At 37.9% G+C, this 22,451-nt stretch overlaps 4 protein-coding genes across 4 annotated transcripts in view; 1 reads left to right on the top strand and 3 right to left on the bottom strand.

The window, feature by feature from the left end:
• LOC128681677 (zwei Ig domain protein zig-8-like) overlaps positions 1–5,958 on the bottom strand; it is a 375,154-nt gene extending 369,196 nt beyond the window's left edge. The window contains exon 1 of the mRNA XM_053765828.2: positions 5,340–5,958. The gene's annotated coding sequence lies outside the window, so the exon portion shown is untranslated. The remainder of the gene's footprint in view (positions 1–5,339) is intronic.
• LOC128681786 (alpha-crystallin A chain-like) lies at positions 171–887 on the bottom strand. The gene has a single exon (XM_053765960.2). The coding sequence runs from the start codon at positions 801–803 to the stop codon at positions 294–296; it is 510 nt and encodes a 169-aa protein (XP_053621935.1). The 5' UTR covers positions 804–887; the 3' UTR covers positions 171–293.
• On the top strand, positions 3,691–6,308 carry LOC128681810 (uncharacterized). Its single transcript, XM_053766011.1, has 4 exons — positions 3,691–3,866; positions 4,126–4,234; positions 5,146–5,235; positions 6,015–6,308. The coding sequence occupies exons 1-4, from the start codon at positions 3,782–3,784 to the stop codon at positions 6,094–6,096; spliced, it is 366 nt and encodes a 121-aa protein (XP_053621986.1). The 5' UTR covers positions 3,691–3,781; the 3' UTR covers positions 6,097–6,308.
• LOC128681581 (uncharacterized protein) lies at positions 6,303–21,937 on the bottom strand. Its single transcript, XM_053765597.2, has 19 exons — positions 21,744–21,937; positions 21,226–21,612; positions 20,989–21,148; positions 19,983–20,125; positions 19,740–19,848; positions 19,134–19,299; positions 18,590–18,763; positions 17,948–18,029; positions 16,745–16,938; positions 16,175–16,353; positions 15,120–15,281; positions 14,322–14,504; positions 13,174–13,357; positions 12,274–12,476; positions 11,298–11,488; positions 10,449–10,601; positions 9,599–9,704; positions 8,882–9,247; positions 6,303–7,407 (listed from the first exon to the last, which is right to left on the bottom strand). Exons 1-19 carry the CDS (start codon positions 21,899–21,901, stop codon positions 7,171–7,173), a joined length of 3,537 nt encoding a protein of 1,178 aa, XP_053621572.1. The 5' UTR covers positions 21,902–21,937; the 3' UTR covers positions 6,303–7,170.
• Positions 21,938–22,451: the final 514 nt, after the last annotated feature.

Raw genomic sequence — 22,451 nt, 5'->3', positions numbered from 1 at the left:
ACAAACAAGACATTTACAAGATCGGAAATATCCATTTATAAACAATAATGATGTGCCGTCGAGAGAAATTCTTGTCTTATTTCTTACGTTTTAAATCTCCGGCGACTTCTTAATAAACAACTAGGTATGTAATCTAAAGCTTTTGCTCAAAATGGAAACAACTAAATACCTACTTCAAAAAAATCTTTATTATTTCTCTAAAACTAAACATTACAACTAATCAGTCAGAATGTTTGAAAACAATCACAGAATACAAAATAAGACCGTAGCACAAAATTAGAATTGCGCAATATTTACGAAGATTTCTCACTCCCGCTGCCATCTGACTTGTCTTGTATGGGCACTGTTCGCTCGGCAATCGGCTCTGCTCTGAACGCTACCAGCTTCAACTTCCCCTTGTCCAAATGGCACTCAACACGCTCAGGAGGAAATCCCTCAGGCAGCAAAAATCTTCTCTCGAAATTACTCCTTATCCAACCATCGTCTTGCTTCACCTCTTTTTTCCCTTCCACCATAATTTCGTTCCCAACAGTCTTCACTTGAATCTGGTCTGGAGTGAAATTCTGAACATCTAAATGTACTTCCACTTTTTTCCCGTCGATTTTCACCTCGTGGTCGGAGTATACGCCTTCGATTCCGTGGTGGTCCTCCAAAGCCGGTGTAATTTGCCGAAAGTATTTTATAGGATCCCGGAAGAATGGATCCCTTGAGAAAATGGTGAAAGGGTCTTCTAACACTCTGGCAATGGGGTCCCGGTGTGCCAGGTTCCGAATATGGCGCAACCAATACGGCATCAAAGACATTTTTCACGAATATATTTCACTTTTTGTCACTTCGCTTCGCACTGTCACTTTGATTAAATTCAACTGCTTAAAAAATGGCGCGCTGTCGCTTTTATATACGGACGGCTGTGTCGAAATCTGGCGTCGAGAGGCTAGACGAAAATTCTCGAAAACTCGAGATCCTTATAGAAAATGCAGGGCTAGTACAAAGTATGTCCAAAAATGAAACATGCTTTTTCAACGCCATCTATTGTTGTCCAAGTACAACTGTTGTCACTGTATTTAACCATTATTTTTTATTTATATATTTAGAAAACAAAAGTAAATATGCAAAGGAAAAGGAAGTAATCAAAATACTATTATTTTGGGAAGAAATAATGGAAACTATCTTTCACTTTCACAAAATAAATTTAGATATTGCAGCGACATCTATTGGTCGTTTTAAAAAAGTATTTGCAACGATATCTATTGATGAATAGTATAAAACTGTATGTCATTCAAAAGTCTACAGAATGTTATTATTTTTGATAGTATCAAGTCTTAAATAAAACTCTTGTATTTATTTCAATACAAAGTCCCATATTTTCGTAATTAGTTAAAATATTGTCATTTGTGGTTAAAATATAGCGCCATCTCACGTCGAGGAGCGACACTACACCAACTAGCATTTTCCAGAGTTCTCGTTCGTGGACAAAGATAGAATGTGTTTGTTTTTATTTTTTTATTGATGTGATGCATGAGTTTTTTGCAATCGTCTGATGATATGACAATGGTTTTACAGTATAATAACAATAGTATTTAGTAATGTCCTTTCAACATTATTCATATAATATTATTATTTTTTAACTGAAGTTTTTAGAACATTTTGTACTAAAGAGAATGAGAAAACAGAAAAGGTTCGACTTTTATAACAGAGTTCTCCATAATTTAGTCTGATTATCCCCATGATGATGACATCCTGGAACAATATTGCGCAATTGATCTTTAATTTCTTAAAATGTTGAATCATTCACAACATTTTATAATTATTATTATTGGCTTTCCTTATGGAAGTGTACCTCCATTCAGCGGGGAATGCCATGCAAAGATTCCAGCTTGATACTTCATATAAAATTAGCTGCGCCCCGGGGTTTCGCTCCCGTGGGAATTTCGGGATAAAAAGTACCCAATGTGTTATTCCAGGTTATTTACTACCCGTGTACCAAATTTCATAATAATCGGTCCAGTAGATAATGCGTGAAGAGGTAACAAACAAACTTACTTTCTCATTTATAATATTAGTTGGGATCTATCGATTTGTATAGTGACGGCATGCGGCATTGTAATCGTTGTTTCCACGAAGCTACGGGCTTTGGAGGAAAATCTCTGTTCACCGGGCAACTGTTTAATAACAGATCGATACAACAATCTAGGTACCTACTACACATAAAGTAGATATGATCCTCTTTCGAAGTAACTATAATTGCTATGGGAGATTGCAACAACTGCTGCAATTGCAACCCCCGATGAGGTGTGTTTACTTTATCACTTTAAATTATTTGCTGTTGTGATGTGCGTCAATGTGGCTAACAATTTAGCTTCATTCACACTGGAGTAGAACGTGCGTCAACACTGGTCGATACCGGACACGATCAGCTAATCGTGACTACTCAATTATGTGGTTCCCACGGGATACCAAACTCAATGAGAATGCTGTCACTGCATCTTCATTCAACAATTTTATGAACATTAAAATCTCCAAACTATAAAAAGGAAAATTCAAAAGTAAATAATAAAATACTTAAGTATGTATATAGGTAGTAATTACATTAAATTAAAGGTCACATATTGGAGAATTGGACTTCATTACTTTTGTATGAAAAGATCTGCAAAAGTTATAGTTATTTGTCTAGGAGAACACACCTAGTTCCTTGCGGATTACCTACTTCTAAAAATAACCTTTCAATAGATGACAAAATGGAAAATCTTCGGACAACGGTAAACAGCATAAATGGTTTCCGAAAATAACTAAAATGACTAACTTATTTATTTTAATCCCATCTTTTTACTTGTATCATGTTTCACCACGGTGTTTCACATAATGTTATGGGGTTCCGTAAGATTAATGGCAAACAGGGAGCTAAAGAAATCAAGCATAGCTTATTGGTGGATATTCTGTGGTAGTCACAGTGGTAGTGCACCAACTCGAACAAATCGAAACGAATCGTTGTAAAAAGTTTTTCCTATCACCCGTAACTTAAAAAAATAGATGCATGAAAATCAGCGTAATTCGCACCATAAGAGGATCAATAAATATAATAGGATAAAAAAACTTGCATACAACAACTCTCTCTCATCTCAGCGATTTTCTTTTTCTTCCTCAGCTGTTGAGCGTCGGAGCCCAGCTTTGCTACTTTATCGTTTCCACTTTGCACGGTTGTCGGCAACCCTAGTTGTCAGACCATTTGCATATCATTTGCAACAACTATTTCCATCTTAACGTATCTTCAAATAATAAAATAAATATATTAGGTCAAATAGGTAAGTTTGAGACTTATGGTATACTAACTCAACAATACTACATTTTATAACAAATACATTATAGATAAACATCCAAGACCCAGGCCAATAAGAAAAAGACAATTTTCCATCATGACCCGACCGGGGATCGAACCCAAGCACTTTACCACTGCGCCACCGAGGTCGTCATAATATTTTGCCCTTTTACAAATTGTTGTCTTAAAATATCTTGGTCTAATTTACATGCAGTGAACCCTACAGTCCATCATGACGAACAAACAGATTTGTTTGTACAAATTATTTAAAATGTTCCGATAATACAGACAAATAACAATGTATTTATTATATTCGTCAAGGCACGCCAGTCGCGTCACTATACTCTTAAGAATAGGGGGGATTCATGTATATAATAGTAAGGCTTTTCAGAAATTACATTTATCCGCAATAATCTGCATGTGTACTATTGCATCAGTCATAAAATTATAAATTATTTTTTAGAAATGGCAAAATGTGTATTGGTTTTCTTGTTGGTGGCGACATCTTGTGCAGTTTTGTGTAAACCAGTGGACACCATGGAGAAAACAGGTAAGATAAAAAGATATTGTAATAGATACCTACATTGTATAGGTTTTTAAATTTTTAAATAGTATCTGCCTACAGATACTTCATCTATCTGTGTATCTGCCTGTCAATAGCAATATGCTATTCGATTTCAGAAATAAATATTATAAATTCTGAGTATATATGTTATATGTATATCTATGTGTAATTTTTAAAAAGTAATGTAATTAATGTTCATGTTAAGACAATATTCAATAAACGTTTTACTAATTTTCATTAACAGATGTCAGCACAGACGCACACATCATCGCCAAGCGGTTCATCAATCCCTTCCTAACTTCTGGTGGGTTCGACGACACCGGGCTCGCCGGCAAAATGAGGATGAAGCGAGAGTACGTTACAACCATTTTAATTCTTAATTTTAATTGCTTTACAAGCAGCTCCGTACGCCGTTTATGCTGGAGTCATTAACTAAGTATAATATATTCCAAATTTCACCAAAATCAGCTGTTTAGCCGTGGCAGGCAGCCATTTAAGAATATACGACAGATTCGGTCTGTGGCAGACGAAAGAAGCGTTGGAGTGATCTGATCTGCGAAAAGACATTGTTGGATTTGGCATAGGTACCTACCTATATATTAGAATATTATGGAGGGAGTTGGAGGAGAAATGAGACCTTTGTCCAGCAGTTGGGCGGAATAGCTTAAAAATACGATGACTGGTCTATAAGAGTGTAGTCACAGGTTACTAACTAGTGGTTTCGTGAATGTAAGTTGGGTAGGTAGATCATAAGCAGATCTGGGAAGCAGAGAGAAATATCTAACTGGTTTCATAAATTCAGTATCGATTCATAGGTAGGTATTTAAAAGCTAAGATAAATGACCAAACTTCTGAAGGTTTCTACGCCTTTTGATTTTTCGTAATTAGTTTCTGTATTTTTTTCTTGCAATAAGTAACTTTTTATTGCACAAATAAAAATATACGTAGGTATTGTAGGTTTGTAAACTTTGCCTGCCCCACCTAGGGTCCCACCCATTTTTTTATCTATGGCCCCACGGAACATTGTGGGTAAATATCAATAATTATTATCGAAATTGATTATAATTATTTGACCACTGACCCTATTGAAGGCAACTATTACCTATTGGTCCAACTGATGGGGCGAAACAGTTGGACCAAGACCCCGGTATCGATTTACCTATACGAGTCATTGTAAGGTAGGTTGTAACAATTATCGTATGATTTACGATAAGTGGGTAGGCCAAGGAATTAGACAGTATTTAATAGTCAATTCTTTTCAAAGTGCGGAGGAGTGCGAGAAGCTTAAACTCTGCAAGCTGCATGCGCGATCCAGTAGAAATTTCTTGGCGGCCTTCGAGCTATACTTTGTCAAGTAAGTAATACACATATTCCTATAAAATAATTGCAAAATAGGTCACGCCATACAAAAACACAACAAAATATTGATGCTAAAAATTAGGTAAAAGATAAACTTACCTGGCAAAACCACCTTCACCGCTTCGCGCTCTGCGTGGTCAGTATATGCGCAGACGCCTTCGGGAACTTCTATCATGGGAATATGGATGCTAGTCCGTACGTCCGTAGTTAGATGTCATAATCGACATCTACATTCCACGATTCGCGAAGATTTTTATGAGCACTGCTGCCCAAAAATCGCGTACCGACATAATCGATTTTTGTTCAAGAACGCGCGGGGGCGCAGTGTGTCAGTACTGCCAACACAAGGATGACGGATAGCGGATAAGCGGAATACCCGGAAGCCCAAGATCAAATCAACACTTGTATAATTAAATCAAGTTTTGTTGAGTGAAACATCAAAATATTATTAGTAAAATTAAAACAATATTATTATATACCTATCTAACTATCCTATTCCGGTACCGAACAACTTTATAAGTGCAAACATGATGCCAATGATTATTGATTGATATAGTTTAAAATAAGAATGGAGGGGCCACGGGGCTATGACCAATAGAAATGTTCTAAATTCAAAAGTAAATTACGTACTTTTTATGAAATTTTCACAGATTTACAATTTATATCTATGGAAATTTTAGATGACTTGAAGTTATACTTATTTTAGTATGACAAGTAGTAAAAAGTATTTTTTTTAATTTTAGTACGCCATTCTAAAAATTTGATTTTTTTCAGCAAAGAAAACGCGAGGCTATGGGATCACCGCACACACAGCATTGCAGATTGTGAACGTAGATTCAGCTGTTACGACAGATAAATTTATAAAACTTTAGATCTATTTATATATTCTTTTGAATTTCGAAAATCATTTGTATATATAGACATTAGCAATAAGTATGCATTAATTTATGTTTGTAAACCTACTTGAAAACGTCATCGCTTGTTGTTATACTCTGCTTTTGTGAGAAATATGCAGTTGATTATTATTAGTTGAATTATTAAATGAAAATAAAACACAATGCATATCAACAGGCCATTTTATTTCCAAATCAATACTTAGATGTCACCACACGATAAATGCAAATCATAAACTAAGGAAGTAACGTAACAATAATTTGGGTAAATATAAATATATTTGACTAATCACCACACAGTAAATTATAATTCACCTGACACCATGAGATAAATTGAAAATTTCTACTACTGGAATGTCTGTATCAAGTTTTATTTTTGAATTGTATTATATAAAACTCATTCCGCAAGTAGGGATATTTTTAACCGCTGCTGACCGCAGGGACTTATAGCTGTGATTGTGATTTATTAGGTTTTGAAAACTGATTTATTTTCCTACAGTTTTTTTTCGCTTCACTCTTACAATTCAATACTTTTTATTATTTTACAACACAAATTCGTTTATTCTTATGCACATATTCACACATTCTTCAACATTCAATAAGTAATACTATTGATATTTTGAATGGCTTCAAGGTCATCTATCAATAGTGTTTTCGATTTTTTGGCTATGGTGGTTTGATTAATTATCGTTTTCTGTTCTTTGTCAACGAAGTATTATATTCTTAAGGAATCATTTTACTTTTGATTGTATTATATTAGTATTATACAATACTTTTATTTAGGTTTGCGCACTATTTTATTAATAAATAATATTTAAAACCCTGACCTGTTATTCATAAAAAAGACAAAGTTGGCATTGACAGAACGAGACATAACATACTTTAGCTTAAAGTACGCTTTATCGTTTTTATGAATAACAAGGCTATTATCACCGTCATTACCGTTGAAATTACAACAACACTTTTGGCATAAAACATACACTGTCTAACGATCCCGAAACCCGCACTCGATCACAGTAAACACAACACAACACAGCTCACTGCTTCTTCTTAGCGATTTTCTTCCCCGCCGCGTTGACGGTGGACACGATGTGGTCGATGCTGGCGCGGTCCAGCAGCGCGTGGCGCGGCGGGCGCGAGGCGGCGCGCGCGGCGCCGAGTGCGGCCGCCAGCGCCGGCAGCGGCAGCCGGCGGCGGCACGCGAACACCGCGCCCAGCAGCAGCGGCACCACTAGCAGCGAGCTCTGCCGGAGCTCTTGCTCGGAGGATTTCATCTGGAAATTTATTATTCGACGATTTCATTTGGAGATTGAATGGACAATACGACAAAAAAAACTAGTGTTTTTTATTATTTTTTTACGACTTTTATTTACTTACAAAGATACATTTTTTAGAAAATTTAATTTATTTTTCCGGAAGTGACGTTACTCTGAGACCAGTTTGTTAAACGATGTCAGTGCTTAACTTTTCTTAGTTTCCGGAAAAAAATATTTGTATGACTGACATATAATGTCAAACCAGTCCAGTTCCAGTAAGTACCTACTACCTACCTACATATTTGATTTTACTTAATCGGTTTCCAAGATTTTTGTGTAGTGTCATTTTGATGACGATCTAAGAAAACAATTATAATGAATTTACGAAACAATCAAAAATAATGCAAAAGGAAGGAGCAGTAAACAATGAGTTCAGGTTATGTTTTCTGTCATTTGTTGTACATTACGTGACGTTTATACTTTTTTAGTAGGTGGCGGTGCAGGCAAAGGAAACATGTCAAATGTAGTCGAGCTGTGACGTCACTTACAGTTTTTTTAGATTTTTTTCTTTCTCTATATATATATTGAAATTAAAATTCTCAGATATTTTTTCCGTACTCTACGAGACAAAATCTACAAATGGTATTTTTATTTTAACCATATTTTTTTTGTCGTATTGTCCATTGCAGAAATAGCATTAGGCATTTTGAAGGCCGGTTTTCACATTTCGTTGTATTGAAATTGAATAAATAAATAAAATTATTGTAGGATTGATATGCATGCCAATTGTTTGACAACTAAGGATGCCGCAGACCGAGCGAAGTGAAAAAAAAAAAATAAAAAACGGGCCCTGGGCTCCAACGTACTATTGGCCAAGAAAAAGTTGCACAGATCATTTTTAAAAATTGGTAATTTTACTTAAGATCAACTGATTTTCATATGGAAGCAAAACAGACTTGAATTACTAGAATTTTCAAAATTATACATATCCTATTAAATAATGTGAAAGAAATATTACTCCCTCGACCACCACCAAACACGTTGAGAAACCATTGTATATAGATAGATAGATAAACTCTTTATTGCACCATTCACAAAGGAGTTATAAGTTACAACAAGATATTGAAACAATGAGTGCAAAAGCGGAGTTATCGCTAATGCAATTTCTTTCAGCCAACCTTAGGATGGAAAGAGAAACAAGTAGACTAAGAGGGTGCAGTAAACTTAACAGTATACCTACATAACCTATCCTAACCTAAGTATATCACCTATCCTAACTTCCTAAGTAATATTATAAATGCCAAAGGAAGTTTGTCTATTTATTTGTTACCTTTTCACACTCTATTTACTCAACCAATCTAGACATTTTGCATACATGTAGTTTGAAGTATGGAGAAGGAAATAGGGTAGCTTGCATCCCGGAAAAATAACTGTAAACGCTAGTACAACAAAGGCTAGTAATCTGTAAAATAAATTATAATAATCAACCAACCTTAGGAGTAAATTCGATGTCGAAACTCTTGAACTTCCCATCCGACACGAAATAATGCAATTCTTCGTTGTACACATGCGTCACTTTCGACAAACTCGACTCTAACTGCAAGACATAAGTCTTATTATCCGCTGGCAGCCTCGGCAGCGCGTACATGAGACCGGGATTGAGAAACTGGTTATAACCGGCCGGGTCGAGTTTGGTCGAGTATATGGGCGTGGTGGGATTGTCTTCCGTGGACAGTGTCAGGCGCAGGGTCTTGTAGTGGTCGATGTTGGCCGTGTGCACTAGGACATTGACGTCCGTCAGTTGTTGCGGTTGGATCACGATTATGAGGATGTCTTCGATGTCCTTATTATCTTTCACCTGGAAATTAACAAAAATATGACTTTTATATCATGGATTTCTATCCGTACTAATATGATAAATGCTAACTAGTTCTTCTATCACCTTCAAAACTTTTTTTTGTCGAAACGGAGCAATGAATTAAAATATTTTGTGTGTGGAGATTAGGTTAAAATGAAAAGATGTCCAAAACAATATTTATGGATTTCATGCGTTTGTTATACATGCATACAACATGTAATTTTAATTAACCTTTAGGGTTATGTATGTACCTCATAAGAAAACGGATCCTTATAAGATCACTTCGTTGTCCATCTGTCCATATTTTCACATACTTCCAGTTATACGTGTATAAATGAACCGTAAACATACCTCTAATGAAGCGGGTGCTTTCACAATTTTCAGTCCCGCCAAATCCGGGTTAGGGGACTCCTTCAGCTCGATCGTGTACACACAGCCGGGCAACAGGCCGCGGATTCTAGGAACAATACAATTGTAAACTGATGTATGAAGTTTTTGAAAATAATAATGAGATGAAAAAATTTTATAATCGAGCGGGAAATGAATCCGCGCCTCTGTCCATCCGGGACAATGCTCTTGACCACTGAGCTATCCAGACCGTGCCAGTTCGGCTGAATTAATTCATCTTTTTATGTCTTACGCCGACGTATACAGTATTTTCATTCAATGAACTATATGAAGTTTGTCACAAATTTCAGTTTTGTAAGGCCTCACCTAGCCGAACAATAGCGCCATTATTAGTTTTATCGATTTATAATTTTTTGCGAAATATAAAAAAAATTCTTGCAAATTATGTCATACTAGATTGTTGTCCCATAATGGGACTAAGAGTCCCATTATGGGACAACTTAATGGGACTAGTGGGATTGATGGTAATTTTATTACAAGCTGTCTACAGTCGACTACACGGATTTTGGTGACCACCGCGTTTTCAATTTAGTCAACTGTGACTACGAGGGAACACAATGCACACGTGAACACGCAAAGTCGAGGGTAAGTTTATTACATAATATGTGACTAAACCATAACTAGAATTTTACATGATTTTACTGACATAAAAACAAAAGCCATGCTACATTGCTCCGTGTATAATTCCTCCGTCACATTTACTTCATTGCATTGGATTGAAAACCTATAGAGAGACGACGGAGCCCGCCGGAGCAATGTGGCAGGCTAAGGAACAACAATATATAATGGTCACCTGAAGGCCCCGGCGGCCCCGGTAGTGCAGTGGTCAGGCGCGCAGTGAGCGGCGGCGGCGGCGGCGGGCGCGAGCGCCAGCGCCGCCGCGTCCACGCCGGCGCCGCTGAGCCGCAGCACGCGGCCCAGCGCCGACCACGCCACGCGCCGGCCCCTGCAGTGCACTGCGTTATCATACTTGTCGATTGTGTTTTCTACACGCTTGTAGATTTATTCATTATCAAGTCACTAGATGAGATAGAGAGGCGACTTGAATAAAATCTGACACCAGTGTAAGCAATAGCACACTCGATATGATTGAATCCCAATGCGAACTCTTATTATAAATGCGTAAGTTTGTTTGTTACCTCTTCACGCATTATCTACTAAACCGATTGTCATGAAATTTGGTACACGGGTAGAAAATAACCTGGAATAACACATACACGTACTTTTTATCCCGAAATTCCCACGGAAGCAAAGCCCCGGCGCGCAGCTAGTAAATCATAAATAGATTTTTTTAAAATCCTAGAAATATAGTACACACCAATGGACCTATTTTACTTGGTTCCTACAGTGGAATATCGAACGCGCACACAGCAACTAGAAGAAGACTGAAAAGGTCGTCCAATACGTGCTGTAACTTTCGGAAAATAAAATTTATTAATACAGACACAGTGTGAAGTGTTTCATATTTCTTGTCTAAAACCCTAACCTAAAAAAGGAGTAAATTGTGTAAACAATGAAAATTGTGTGTGTTTTAAAAGGAAAAAGCAAACAGACAAACTTGGAGGGCGACTTCGCTTTATACTGTGTAGTAAATATACCTACTTGTATAAAAAACGGAGTTTAGTGAGAAATGTGTACAAACTTGAGCGTGACCCGCTGGTGCTGTCCGTCGGCGACGTGCAGCAGCTGGTGCTGCGGCGCGAACCGGTACTCCTTGGCGTGCGGCTTCACGTAGTAGTCCGCCGGCTGCAGCCCCGCGAACCTCGCCCACCCGTCCGCGTCCGCCGCGCGCACCCGCCGGTACGACCCGCCGCTCACCGACACCGGCGCTCCCTGATACGTGGACAATTTTCAATAGGGTAGTTGCCAAGGTCAGATAATTGTAAAAAATATGTATAATCTAGATAAAACAGATACATTTAGGATCATTATGATAATTCATGACTGTAACAATCCAGCTGGATCTAAATACGAAGATTTAAAGATGTTGAAAAGTCCTTTTTCAAAAAGTATGAAATTATCAAAATAAATTTAGCTATCATAAAAAAACAAAAAAAAATTAACAATTTTATTAAGAAATCATCACTATAAACGTAATATATAATATAGCTGTCGAACAAACATATCTTTCTTCGCGAACATTTTCGCACGTTGTGACGTCACTTGTTCGTGTCATTTAGTGTGGAGCGTATGGACGAGTCCTAAAATGTGTGATTTTATTTTTGTCATATCTTTGAAAGTATTGTCATTATCACAGTATTTTTTTCACTGGTGTTTCTAATGATATAAAATATAATAATAATAGTTAACAAAACAAAAATTTGGCAACTAGCCTATTAAGCCACACTTGATTTGATATAGGATTTAATTTGAAAAATTATAAAATGTGGCATAATTTTCTCTTTGCGTCACCTATTATTAGACTGGTAAAAAAAAAGTTCAGACTTTTATGTCAGCTTTTTACCTATTTCTGTAAATAAAGTTAAATAAATACAAAAAAACTGTTTATATAAGGCGAAATGGTCGACCCGTTACAAAGTCCTCAAACGAGTCCCAAGCGCGCGAGCATTAACAGCCCTTATTGTACTAAACACAGAGCTCACAATCCTCTGCAATACCTGTAATGGCGAGTTATCGGCCTCGTCCAACAGTTCCACGGAGATTTCAGCCAGCTTGTGCGCCTTGATGTCTCCGTTCTCATCGGGGGCGCTGAACACATAGGACTCCTTCTCGGCAACGATCTCGTATTTCTTGGACGCGTCCAGAGGACCGAATCTGTACGTGCCGTCCGCGGTCGTCGTCTGCACCAGTTTCAGATCGTCTGCGCAGAATACAGTTTTATTATTGACTAGCTGATTTTCGCGGCTCCACGAGTTGTCAAAGTCAAATCATTTATTTAGAAATTAGGCCTTCACAGGAATTTTTTCACGTCATATTCTAAATTAAATGATGTTTACCAAAGCTACAAACTACTAGCATTTCGGAACGACCACTGCTGAGAAGAAATGCCGAAAGAAACTCATTCAAACAGTGTTGGTCCCTATTATGCCAGAAGGGTTAAAAGTGACATACGGCTATCCACACCTAACATCACCTAACACAACCAATTCCCACAAACAAACAAACACACTGTCACATTTACAATACTAGTATGGATAATGGATTTTAGTGCTTTCTGCAATCATTGTTATAAAAATAAGAACATCTTCACGCTACGCTACTACTTCAAAAGTGAGATTTATTTTAATAGCATATTTATAAAGTTGAAATTTCGGTGATGCATGAATCTTCGATAATGTTATTGTTGTTTGTTTGTAAACTCTTTATTTCACGAAGAAAGCACATTAAGAGAGAGCAGTAAAATAAAGAAAGAGATACGTTCTATTCTGGGATAAGTACGCCTTTGTGCGCGACAAAGGCGGAATCTTCTTCCAATCAACCGAAAAGTTTCACAGTGAGTTGTCCTATTCGATATCCAGAGAAGGTCATGGAGTGGTCCTGGTTCGTACCGTACGTACCCTGTGTGAGAGTGAGCGTGACGCCGGGCACGGGCGGCAGCAGCCGGCCGCGCAGAGTGAGCGCGCGCACGGCGCGGACGGTGGCGGCGTCAGGCTGGCACGCCGGCCCGCCCACCAGCTGCTGCGGCGTCTGGCTCTCCGTCAGCAGCGTGGACGATGACGCGTGGACTGTGCCCACTTCGCCCTGGGGGGCGGAGGAGGAAATGTCTGTTTGCCCGGGTTCGAACGTGCGTCACGTTGACAAATTTAAGCTTTATCATCATGTATATAAAACTGAAAATCACAAATCCAAAGGACCGAAAGAAGTAAATGACGGGATAAGCTAAACGATTTTTTGAAAAAAAAAATATAAGGACAAATCACACCGATTGAGCTAGCCCCAAAGTAAGTTCGAGACTTGTGTTAAGGGATACTAACTCAACGGTACTATATTTTATAACAAATACATATGTATATAGATAAACATCCAAAACCCGGACCAATTAGAAAATGATCATTTTCCATCATGACCCGACCGGGGATCGAACCCGGGATCTCAGATTCAGAGGCAAGCACTGCGCCACCGAGGTCGTCAAATAAGGGAGAGATCTTTACCCAGCAGTGCGACACGTCATAAAAGGTTACAGAAATATATTTGTTGGGTCTACAATTTTGAACTTTATATGTATGGGAACAAAGCTGAAATTCGCCAACGCGGAATTCCAACGCAACGAAGCACGGCCTAATGCTAGAAATCACTATCAACACAGTAATAAAAAATACTAAGTACGTACAATAAGGACACTCTCTGCTAACTCGAAACGGTTCCTTCCCCTTCCTTGTATGACACGTTTAATTATACGTAGAATCACATAAGTAATCTTATAAATGGAACACATATACTAAACTTGGCATTTAGATAAAGAATACGAAAAACATAGGCTTGGATTCCAAAGGTCTCATGGCGCTAGCCGCTACCCTCGGCACCCATCGACAAACGAATATATATTGCCCACTATATGTCTACTTATATTAGCCATAAACAGCATATATTCATACACGTATCCCCCCATAGCCATAGACTTGGGTTCCAAGGTTCCCGTGGCACTGCCACCCTTGACACCAATAGGCAAACAAACTTATATCGCCACTATACAATATCTACTTACATCAGCCATATATAACGTGTGTTCATATACATATCCTCCCATAGACATAGGCTTGGGTTCCAAGGGTCCCACGTCGCTGGAGCCCTTGGAATCAGTGGTGATTCGCAACTTGAGGTCCTTGACTGCCTCCGGCGACGTCACGCGGACCACTACCGCGTGCGCGATGGCTTGGAAGTGGATCGGCTGCAAGTCGATAGGCGATTTAAATTGCCAACAAAGTGTTTGAAGTCTTATATGTATCGATTTATTATGAATCTGAATGAAAGCTGTCTGAGTGAGATATGTATAGAGTTTCTAAAAGGTCAAAACTATAGTCGACATCTCCGTTGATACGGTTTGACAGTATTATAATATAATACTGTCAAAGACGTTAAACATTTTAGAGTAACCCATATTATTATATATAATGTATGCTATACTACATTTTAGACGTCAACGTAAATGTGACAGTTATTTATCATGACAGTTACTTATCGTGACAGTTACAGTCGTGTCAGATACCTTAGGAGACTTGAATAAAACTCCGACACCATTATTAGCAATAACACACTCGAAAAGAAGAAAAACGCAAACACAAACAAACGATGCCTGTTTATCCTATTAATATTAAGTTTGTGAGGATGTATGTGTGTGTCGTATGTTTGTTACTCTTTCACGCGAAATCCACTGGACGGATTGTTATGAAATTCTGTACACGGATAGAATATAACCTTGAATAACACTTTTTATCTCGAAATTCCCAAGGGCGCGATGGCCCGGGGCGCTGCTAGTTATACAATAAATAGATAAATGAGAGACCTGAGGCTCGGGCGCAGTGGTGTCCGCGGTGACGGTGTCGGTCTGGTAGCGGTGGCAGCCCAGCGGCGTCAACTCGTACTTGCCCGCCTCTTGCACGCATTGCTGACTCGTGCCACGCGGAATATCCAGCACGCCCGACGATTTGCCGGTCTTGTACGACACCTACGATCGAAATTTGATGCGGTTTCATTCTCAGTTGTATAGCGGATGGTCTAATTTAAAATCTTGTGTAGGTTTCATCGCGATACGTTGCTTAAAACCTGAGATATTGACAAAAATAAGTTGCGAACTGGCGCACGTAATAAACGCGGACGAAGTCGCGGGTAAAAGCTAATATTGTATATATATATAAATATATATATATATAGTTATGAGCGGACACAGGAATTAAACGCGGGCGAAGGTGCGGACAAAAACTTACGCATTACGTAAATAAATTTTAATTATGTGTTAGAGCGGTGGCAGCCGTGGGACACTTGATAAGAAAATTATAAATGTCTTAATGAAATCCCTTTCTCTCTCTACAATTACAACTTTATGACTGTGTCCCATTTAGAGTCTGTCAAGAAAATGTAGCTACATTGCCATTGAAATACCAAATACGGTTAAGTTTGGTTGATAAACACCTAGTGTTACCGGTGTTAAGGGAGACAGCGTCTTCGTTTAATTTTTTCACATTCTTAACATAGTGTTGTATTGTGTTCAAAACACACGTATATTGTATAATGCCATGGATAATGTTATGGCAATGGCGAAGTACTGCTCATTAATTAATTTACAAAATCAAAGAAGAAACTATTATTAATTGACGAAAATATATTCAGTAATAACTGTTGCCTGCAGATCCGCCTGCGGTTTCACCTGTTTGACCTCGGGATATTAACTATAACTAATTCAAACTCATCAAAATCAGCCGGTGAAAATGACATTTTTGTTGCAAAGTTTGTTACTCAAACACGTCTTTAGACGTGCAAGCAAATTGGAAAAACAGACAAAACAGATACATTTTGAAAAATTGTTAAAAAGGGCAACGAAGTAATGGAACGGCTTCTCACTTTGATATCATGCGAGCTGTGGAAGTTGAGGATGTAGCCGGTGTGAATAAAGTCGGGTACAGTCGCGTGCTGTGACGTCAGAACCACGTTGTGTGTGGACTCCTTCCAGCACAACCTGCCCACCCCCACCGACACCTCCACGCTTCCGGGGAGGACATCCGAGAACTTGTACTTGCCGTCTGTTGAACAAAAAAAAGGGTATTTTTAGAGAAAATAGAAGTCAATTTCGCGGGTCTACTGGAAGAAATTTATATAGAAGTTAATGTTTACACTAATAAATGTTGTGTGCATAAAATAGTAAATCACCGACAGCGAGAAATCACCAATATGGTTGTGTTTTATTCCTACAGGAGTGAAGCCCGGGGTACAGCTAGAAATGTAGACACTTTTTTTAATAGTACTAGAGCGGCCCGTCCCGGGTTCGCTCGGGTAAGAACATAATAAATTATACGCCTAAACCTTCCCCCGAAATCACATTATATATTGGCGAAAACCACATGAGAATCCGTGCAGTAGTTTTTGAGTTTATCGCGTACATACAGACAGTCAGTTTTAGTTAATCATATAAACCTTTAGCCTTCATAGTGAGCGGTTTCCCAATGTACCCGCCGTCGGCCGACAGCGGTCGTAAGGTGACGGCGACGTCGTCACACAGAGCGGACGAACACACGACTCTGCCGCTCAGCTCGCCCTTGAGCTGCGAGAACGATATCCCGTCTATGGCCGAGTCTTCTACTGACAGCTTGTGGGAGAGGGGGTAGAATCTGTGAAAGAACATATACGTTAGAACGGGTCCACTTTTTATGGCATAAACTATTTTTAAGGCATAATCGTTTTTTGGCATACGGGTAAATGTGGCATAATTAACTTTTAGGTTGGGTTAGGTTAGTTATGGTTGAAATTGTTATGCATAAACCATAAAAATCATTATGCCATAGTACAGTATGCTGTGTTACATTATGACTTAAATTTTTATGCTTATAGATAGAGACCCTTTTAGAACAATGTTAACCCTACTTGGCTTAATGGACTGGTTCGATACAATTTCTGTCTTTCATCCAAGGTTGTGATACCATTTTACATTGCCTATTAAAACTATACAAAATGTACTGTGATAGAATAGCCCGTGCTCCTTAAAAACATTAAAGCTTATACATTTTTGTGTTTTTCATCAGAAAAGGTATCGATAGCCAATTAATAGTTTCACTGCTTGCTGATAAAGAGTCTTTAATATATTGAAGCGATAGTGTTAAAAATCGTGTTATACAAAAGTTGTAGGTCTAACTGGCCAATCACATCAGTTATTTTCATCGAGATCCCTTATTTTCGCATAATTTTTTTATCCTAATTTAATTTAGCATAACAAGTGAAGCATATATTTTTTGACATACTTGTTTTTGGCATACCTTTTCAATAAGCATAATTATAGTTCAGGCTAATGTATTTTACCATAATTTTTATTTGCATAAAGATATAGTGTAACAGTAGGTTATAAGCCGCCAATGCAATGCTTAAAAATTGTTATGCTTATGGTATCTAAGTATGCATTAAAAATTGTGCCTAAAACATTATGCCAAATTAATATTGTGCGTAACTATTATTATAATAAGTGAAAGTATGCCATGTTAAATTATGACATAAAATTGTATGCATACAAATAGGGAACCATTTTCATCTAGCAGTTTGTTTATCTATCAGATTATAATATATTTTATCAGAAAGTGGTGAAGCAGGGCCTAAGCTTACAACAATAACAAAAAGTGCACTACTCACTGGAGTCCATCTCTCTGTTCCTGCTCACTGACGTCCACCCTAGCGACGTAGGGCCCGACCGGCAGGAATGTGCACCACTTGCCTACGACAATCGCCATATTTCGTAGCATCGACAGTTAACATATAATAACATAACATTACGAGTAGAATGTCTTATGAGTTTCTATCTCTTTCACATCCTCGCGTGTTTTCAGTCACATCACATATACATGAATTTAATTATTTTTGAAATACATTTTAGTGTATATAAATAAAAATTTATCTATCTATACTATTATTATAAAGAGAGAAGCGTTTGTCAGTTTGTATTTATGAGGCGAGTAATTACCGAAACTACCGAACTGATTTCAAAAATTCTTTCACCATTAGAAAGGTACATTATCCAAGATTACTATAGGGTATATTTTATCTCAAAATTCCCACGGGAGCGAACCCCCGGGAAACATCTAGTATAAAATAAAAATATACACTACAATAGTCACAATAAATGCACTTAATGTGACTTGTTTTTGGAGTTTCATAAACAGTACTGCTAAATATGTACATACAACAGTACTCCTAAGTATGCCAAATTTCATGGAAACAAGATTGCTCAAGTCGATCTTTTAATAATGACCTATGAAGTCACACAATACCACTCACCATCGTCTCCAGGAGTGATGGGGACGACCTTAGAGTCCTTAACGTCGGTGATAAGCACTTTACGTCCAACGGGCGTGACAGAGCCGCACACGCGCCAACGTTTGTCAGCGGTGCCGATCACACGGATATTGCCGTTTTGAGTCACGGAGAGCTGCGTGTTGAATACCGACGTTTCTAGAATAAAGATTATTATGAACTTCGATAATAATTTTAAATCGTGTAGAAATTAGACCTTCGAAGGATTTTTTGGACGGTAAAGTTAGTAATCGTAATAAACAACTACTTACTTTAATCTAAATAAATCCCAGCAATCTAACAATAAAACTACGATTTATAAAGGGAAACCTATTGAGTCCTCTTAAATCTTTAAAACCTAGATTTCTGTCTCTCATCCTATAAGCTTGTTTTCTTTTTGCTAAAAATGAAACTATTTGTCAGCGAAACTTGTAAATGGGCATAACTATTTTTGTTATTTTTTTACATAAGTTATTAACTCTAAAAAAATATATAATTTAAAATAAGAGTTAAAAAAAATAAGCCTAACCATGTTGGAACCTCAGAGCGTAGGTGCCAGGCTGCAGGTTGGTCAGCGTGAATTTTCCGTCCTTGTCTGTTTTGGTGAGCGCGCGGCCGTCCAGCAGCAGCTGCGCGCCGCTCACGTCCGCGCCCACTGCGGAGCGTGCAGAGCTTACCAGCGTGAAGCCTGTCACCTGAGGGAGATGTTTATGAGGTTCACGAATCGTGAATTAAATCCACAAAAGGGTTTTTGTTATTCTTAAATCTGACCACGTATCACCAAGTGAAGAAAAATGTAAAATACATCAAGTGATTAATAGACGCCGCTCCTAAACTCAAAAACTATCGGTTTTCAATTCATAGTAATTATGGTTTTATCCCAGCGAAATCGGGATGGGCAGTGAAAGCTGTTGAAAGTAAAATGTTGGACTCAACACGGACCTTAGCTATGTAGCTGACGTTTCAATTAATTTGCAATCTCCGTGGTCTCCTAACATACTTTTTAGCACAACGTAGCACAGCAGTGGGATAATCATAATAAAATATTTGATCAGATTAAGAATAATTGCAATTTCATCCAAATTTTTAACCACAATAATGATACTATTTTATTCTTTCACAACCACAACATTACCTCAAAAGCATTCTTGATGTAGAGGCTGTCATGGAGAACAGTGAAGTCCACCTTCTCAGGCTTCACTATGTACGTCACTTGACCTGGCGGTGACGGGAGGACCATAAGCCTTGAAGAGAAATATTATATGCTAGATAAATTTATCCATAAGACACAAAACATTCAGTTTAATACAAAGGTAAAATCAAATTTGGTTGCAGGCCTTATTAAATAAGATAAAATAAAAATAATAAATGGACACACTTATACTCTCCAGCAGGCACGAGGCCAAAGGTGAATTCCCCATTAGCATCGGTGATGGTGTGACAGATTGGAGAGTCCTTTGAGTCGGGGAGACCTTGTAACATGGCGGTGTAGCAGCCTTCAACACGGTATTTGGGACTTGCCTGTGATCAAGAGGAAGAAAATAGAATAGTACAAATTGTTCTGTCCCTTTTCTTCTTGTGTATTTCAAATAGGCAATTATCTTTCTTCACTTTGCGGTTCTTCTGTTTGGCATTATTCAGAACAGGTGCCCATCCTATTTATTTCATAAATTGGTTTTCTCTGCCCGTGCTAGAAACCGAAATTGCCTTATTTTTCCAAGACACAGGACCGCTGCTTTCCGTGGCAGTTTTAGATACGCTGCAACCAAGTGTTGGAATAACATTCCTCCTCCCATTAGAAACTCTCTAACTGTAAAATGTTTTAAGAACAAGCTAAGGGAGCATATTCTGCATTTGCAAATTAATAACTAGTTGCAGCATTAACTGTATTTTGCGATATTACGAGTAAAAGGTGATTTGTTTTAAATTTAAGTCTAGTATAGTTATAAGTTGTGTAGTTGTGTATAAGTTGTGTATGTATATTGTTACCGGTATAAAGATTTAAATGTATAAGTATTGTGGAGTCTATATTTTATTTTTTATTACTTTATTATTTTTTTATTTTTTATTTTTTATTATTGATTGGTATTCGCGGAAGATCAGCGTCGTGGCCGTCAAGCGGCTCACGACACATGCTGAGCGAAGGCCGTTTTGGTTCATGCCCGGTAAATTAAACATGTGTCTGTAAAACTGTTAACCATGTAACCAAATAAACGATTTTTCTTTCTTTCTTTCTTTCTTTCTTATGAGTTAAACAAAGATGTGAATAAGTTAGTTTTTTCTGTTTATGACATCAGCACTAAGATTGTGACCTTGATAAAATACAATTTTCACATCTAAATATTAACATAGGGCAATAAAAGATATTAGATTTTATACATTACCTCTTTGGAATACAACAGGACATACACCCCATGAATAGCAGAGCCGAAAGCAGTAACGGAGCCCTTCACATCGTAACCTTTGACTGCTAGAACTCCCACCGGCAATGCTGTGTTGCCTTCCTTCACCTGCACCATTGCTTGTGCCGGATCTAATTTCCATCTGTCATAATAATATTCGTTCAGTATTGTTTGGCCGAATAAAACATAAATAAATCATGATTATTACACAGTACACACCTTGGGTGAGAAGCCTTTACAGTATATTTCCCAGGAATAACAGGAGTGAAATGAAAGTCCCCTCCAACAGAAGTGACAGTGTTCCTCACTTCGCCCTTATTATCTACCAGCTGCACCGCAATGCCCGCCGGACCCTTTTGCTGCCCGACTGTGATCACCTTCCCGGCTATACCAAAACCATTGAACGAAAAATTGATATCTTGACTCGTAGAACATTTATCAGTGACTCCATCTATTGTTAATTCCACTTCGGAAGGCTCAAAGCTCCAACCAGCTGGGGGATGGACTTTTAAAATATATTCTCCTTTCTCATAAAGTGGTAGAAAGTAATAACCATTATTAGGTGCGCATTCAGTCTTCTCAATCAGACTTCCCGATTTTGTGTATCTGTAACAATAAATTATAATTTCCTAAATGGACACTACATGATGATGCAATTATACATTAATACAAATTATTTGAAACACACATAAACGCCGAAATTGACGAATCCAATTAGTATTTTGAGGTTAACTTACAGTCCAATTTCTATTTTAGAAAAATCCAGACTAACGTGACTTTTCACAAAACCGCCACATCCTAAGATATCGTTCGCGTTGCATAATGTTGTCGAATAAAGAAAAAATACAAATAAAATTAATTTATCGTAAGCAAATCGCACATCCATTTTTCGCATTTTTCTTCTACTAGTGCTGTATTGACAGGAGGACAGCTGGCTGGCAAATCGGACTGTCAACAATACGTAGTGTTGTTTACCATCGATCCATCGATTCTATTATGTCCACTCTCACCAAGGAACTTTTAAGTTCCTTGACTCACACGCTTTCTAAACCTATGCCACAGATTAAATAATACGCCTATGCTAACCATTTCGTAATCGATTTGATGCTATAATCTTTGATAAAATCTGTCTAGCTGGTTTGGCATAATAAGTAACAAACATCCTCACTTTCGGACAGAGAGATATGATATGACAGAATCCTTCCTTTCTACTTCTATATCTTTTAAATCATGACGGACCGGCCGCACTTGTAACGTAAAAGCATGGAGTACCTACCTACTAATTCCATGCGTAAAAACTTGTCACTTCGCTTGAGTTGTAGATATAGGCTGTACATTCGTTTTCACAGCAAGCAAAAAAGATAGATACAGGTAACTAACTAGCTAATGCCGGTGACTTCGTTCGCATGGGCTCATGACTCCAGTGTATAGATTTATATTTTATT

This window comes from Plodia interpunctella, chromosome 2 (assembly GCF_027563975.2).
Source record: "Plodia interpunctella isolate USDA-ARS_2022_Savannah chromosome 2, ilPloInte3.2, whole genome shotgun sequence".
Classification (NCBI taxonomy): Eukaryota; Metazoa; Arthropoda; class Insecta; order Lepidoptera; family Pyralidae; genus Plodia; species Plodia interpunctella.
The sequence above is the reverse complement of the archived record's forward strand: the minus strand, read 5'-3'. Positions and strand labels throughout refer to the sequence as shown.

Bases quoted from the DNA above. Each gene is read 5' to 3' on its own strand.
- LOC128681810 (XM_053766011.1), top strand. From the start codon at position 3,782: ATGGCAAAATGTGTATTGGTTTTCTTGTTGGTGGCGACATCTTGTGCA. The intron at 4,235-5,145 runs GTACGTTACAAC...TTCTTTTCAAAG, and splicing joins AAAATGAGGATGAAGCGAGA to TGCGGAGGAGTGCGAGAAGC. The intron at 5,236-6,014 runs GTAAGTAATACA...GATTTTTTTCAG, and splicing joins TTCGAGCTATACTTTGTCAA to CAAAGAAAACGCGAGGCTAT.
- LOC128681581 (XM_053765597.2), bottom strand. From the start codon at position 21,901: ATGCGAAAAATGGATGTGCGATTTGCTTACGATAAATTAATTTTATTT. The intron at 21,613-21,743 runs GTAAGTTAACCT...TTATTGTTACAG, and splicing joins TCTAAAATAGAAATTGGACT to ATACACAAAATCGGGAAGTC. The intron at 7,408-8,881 runs GTTGGTTGATTA...ATAAATTTCCAG, and splicing joins ACATCGAATTTACTCCTAAG to ATGAAATCCTCCGAGCAAGA.
- LOC128681786 (XM_053765960.2), bottom strand. From the start codon at position 803: ATGTCTTTGATGCCGTATTGGTTGCGCCATATTCGGAACCTGGCACAC.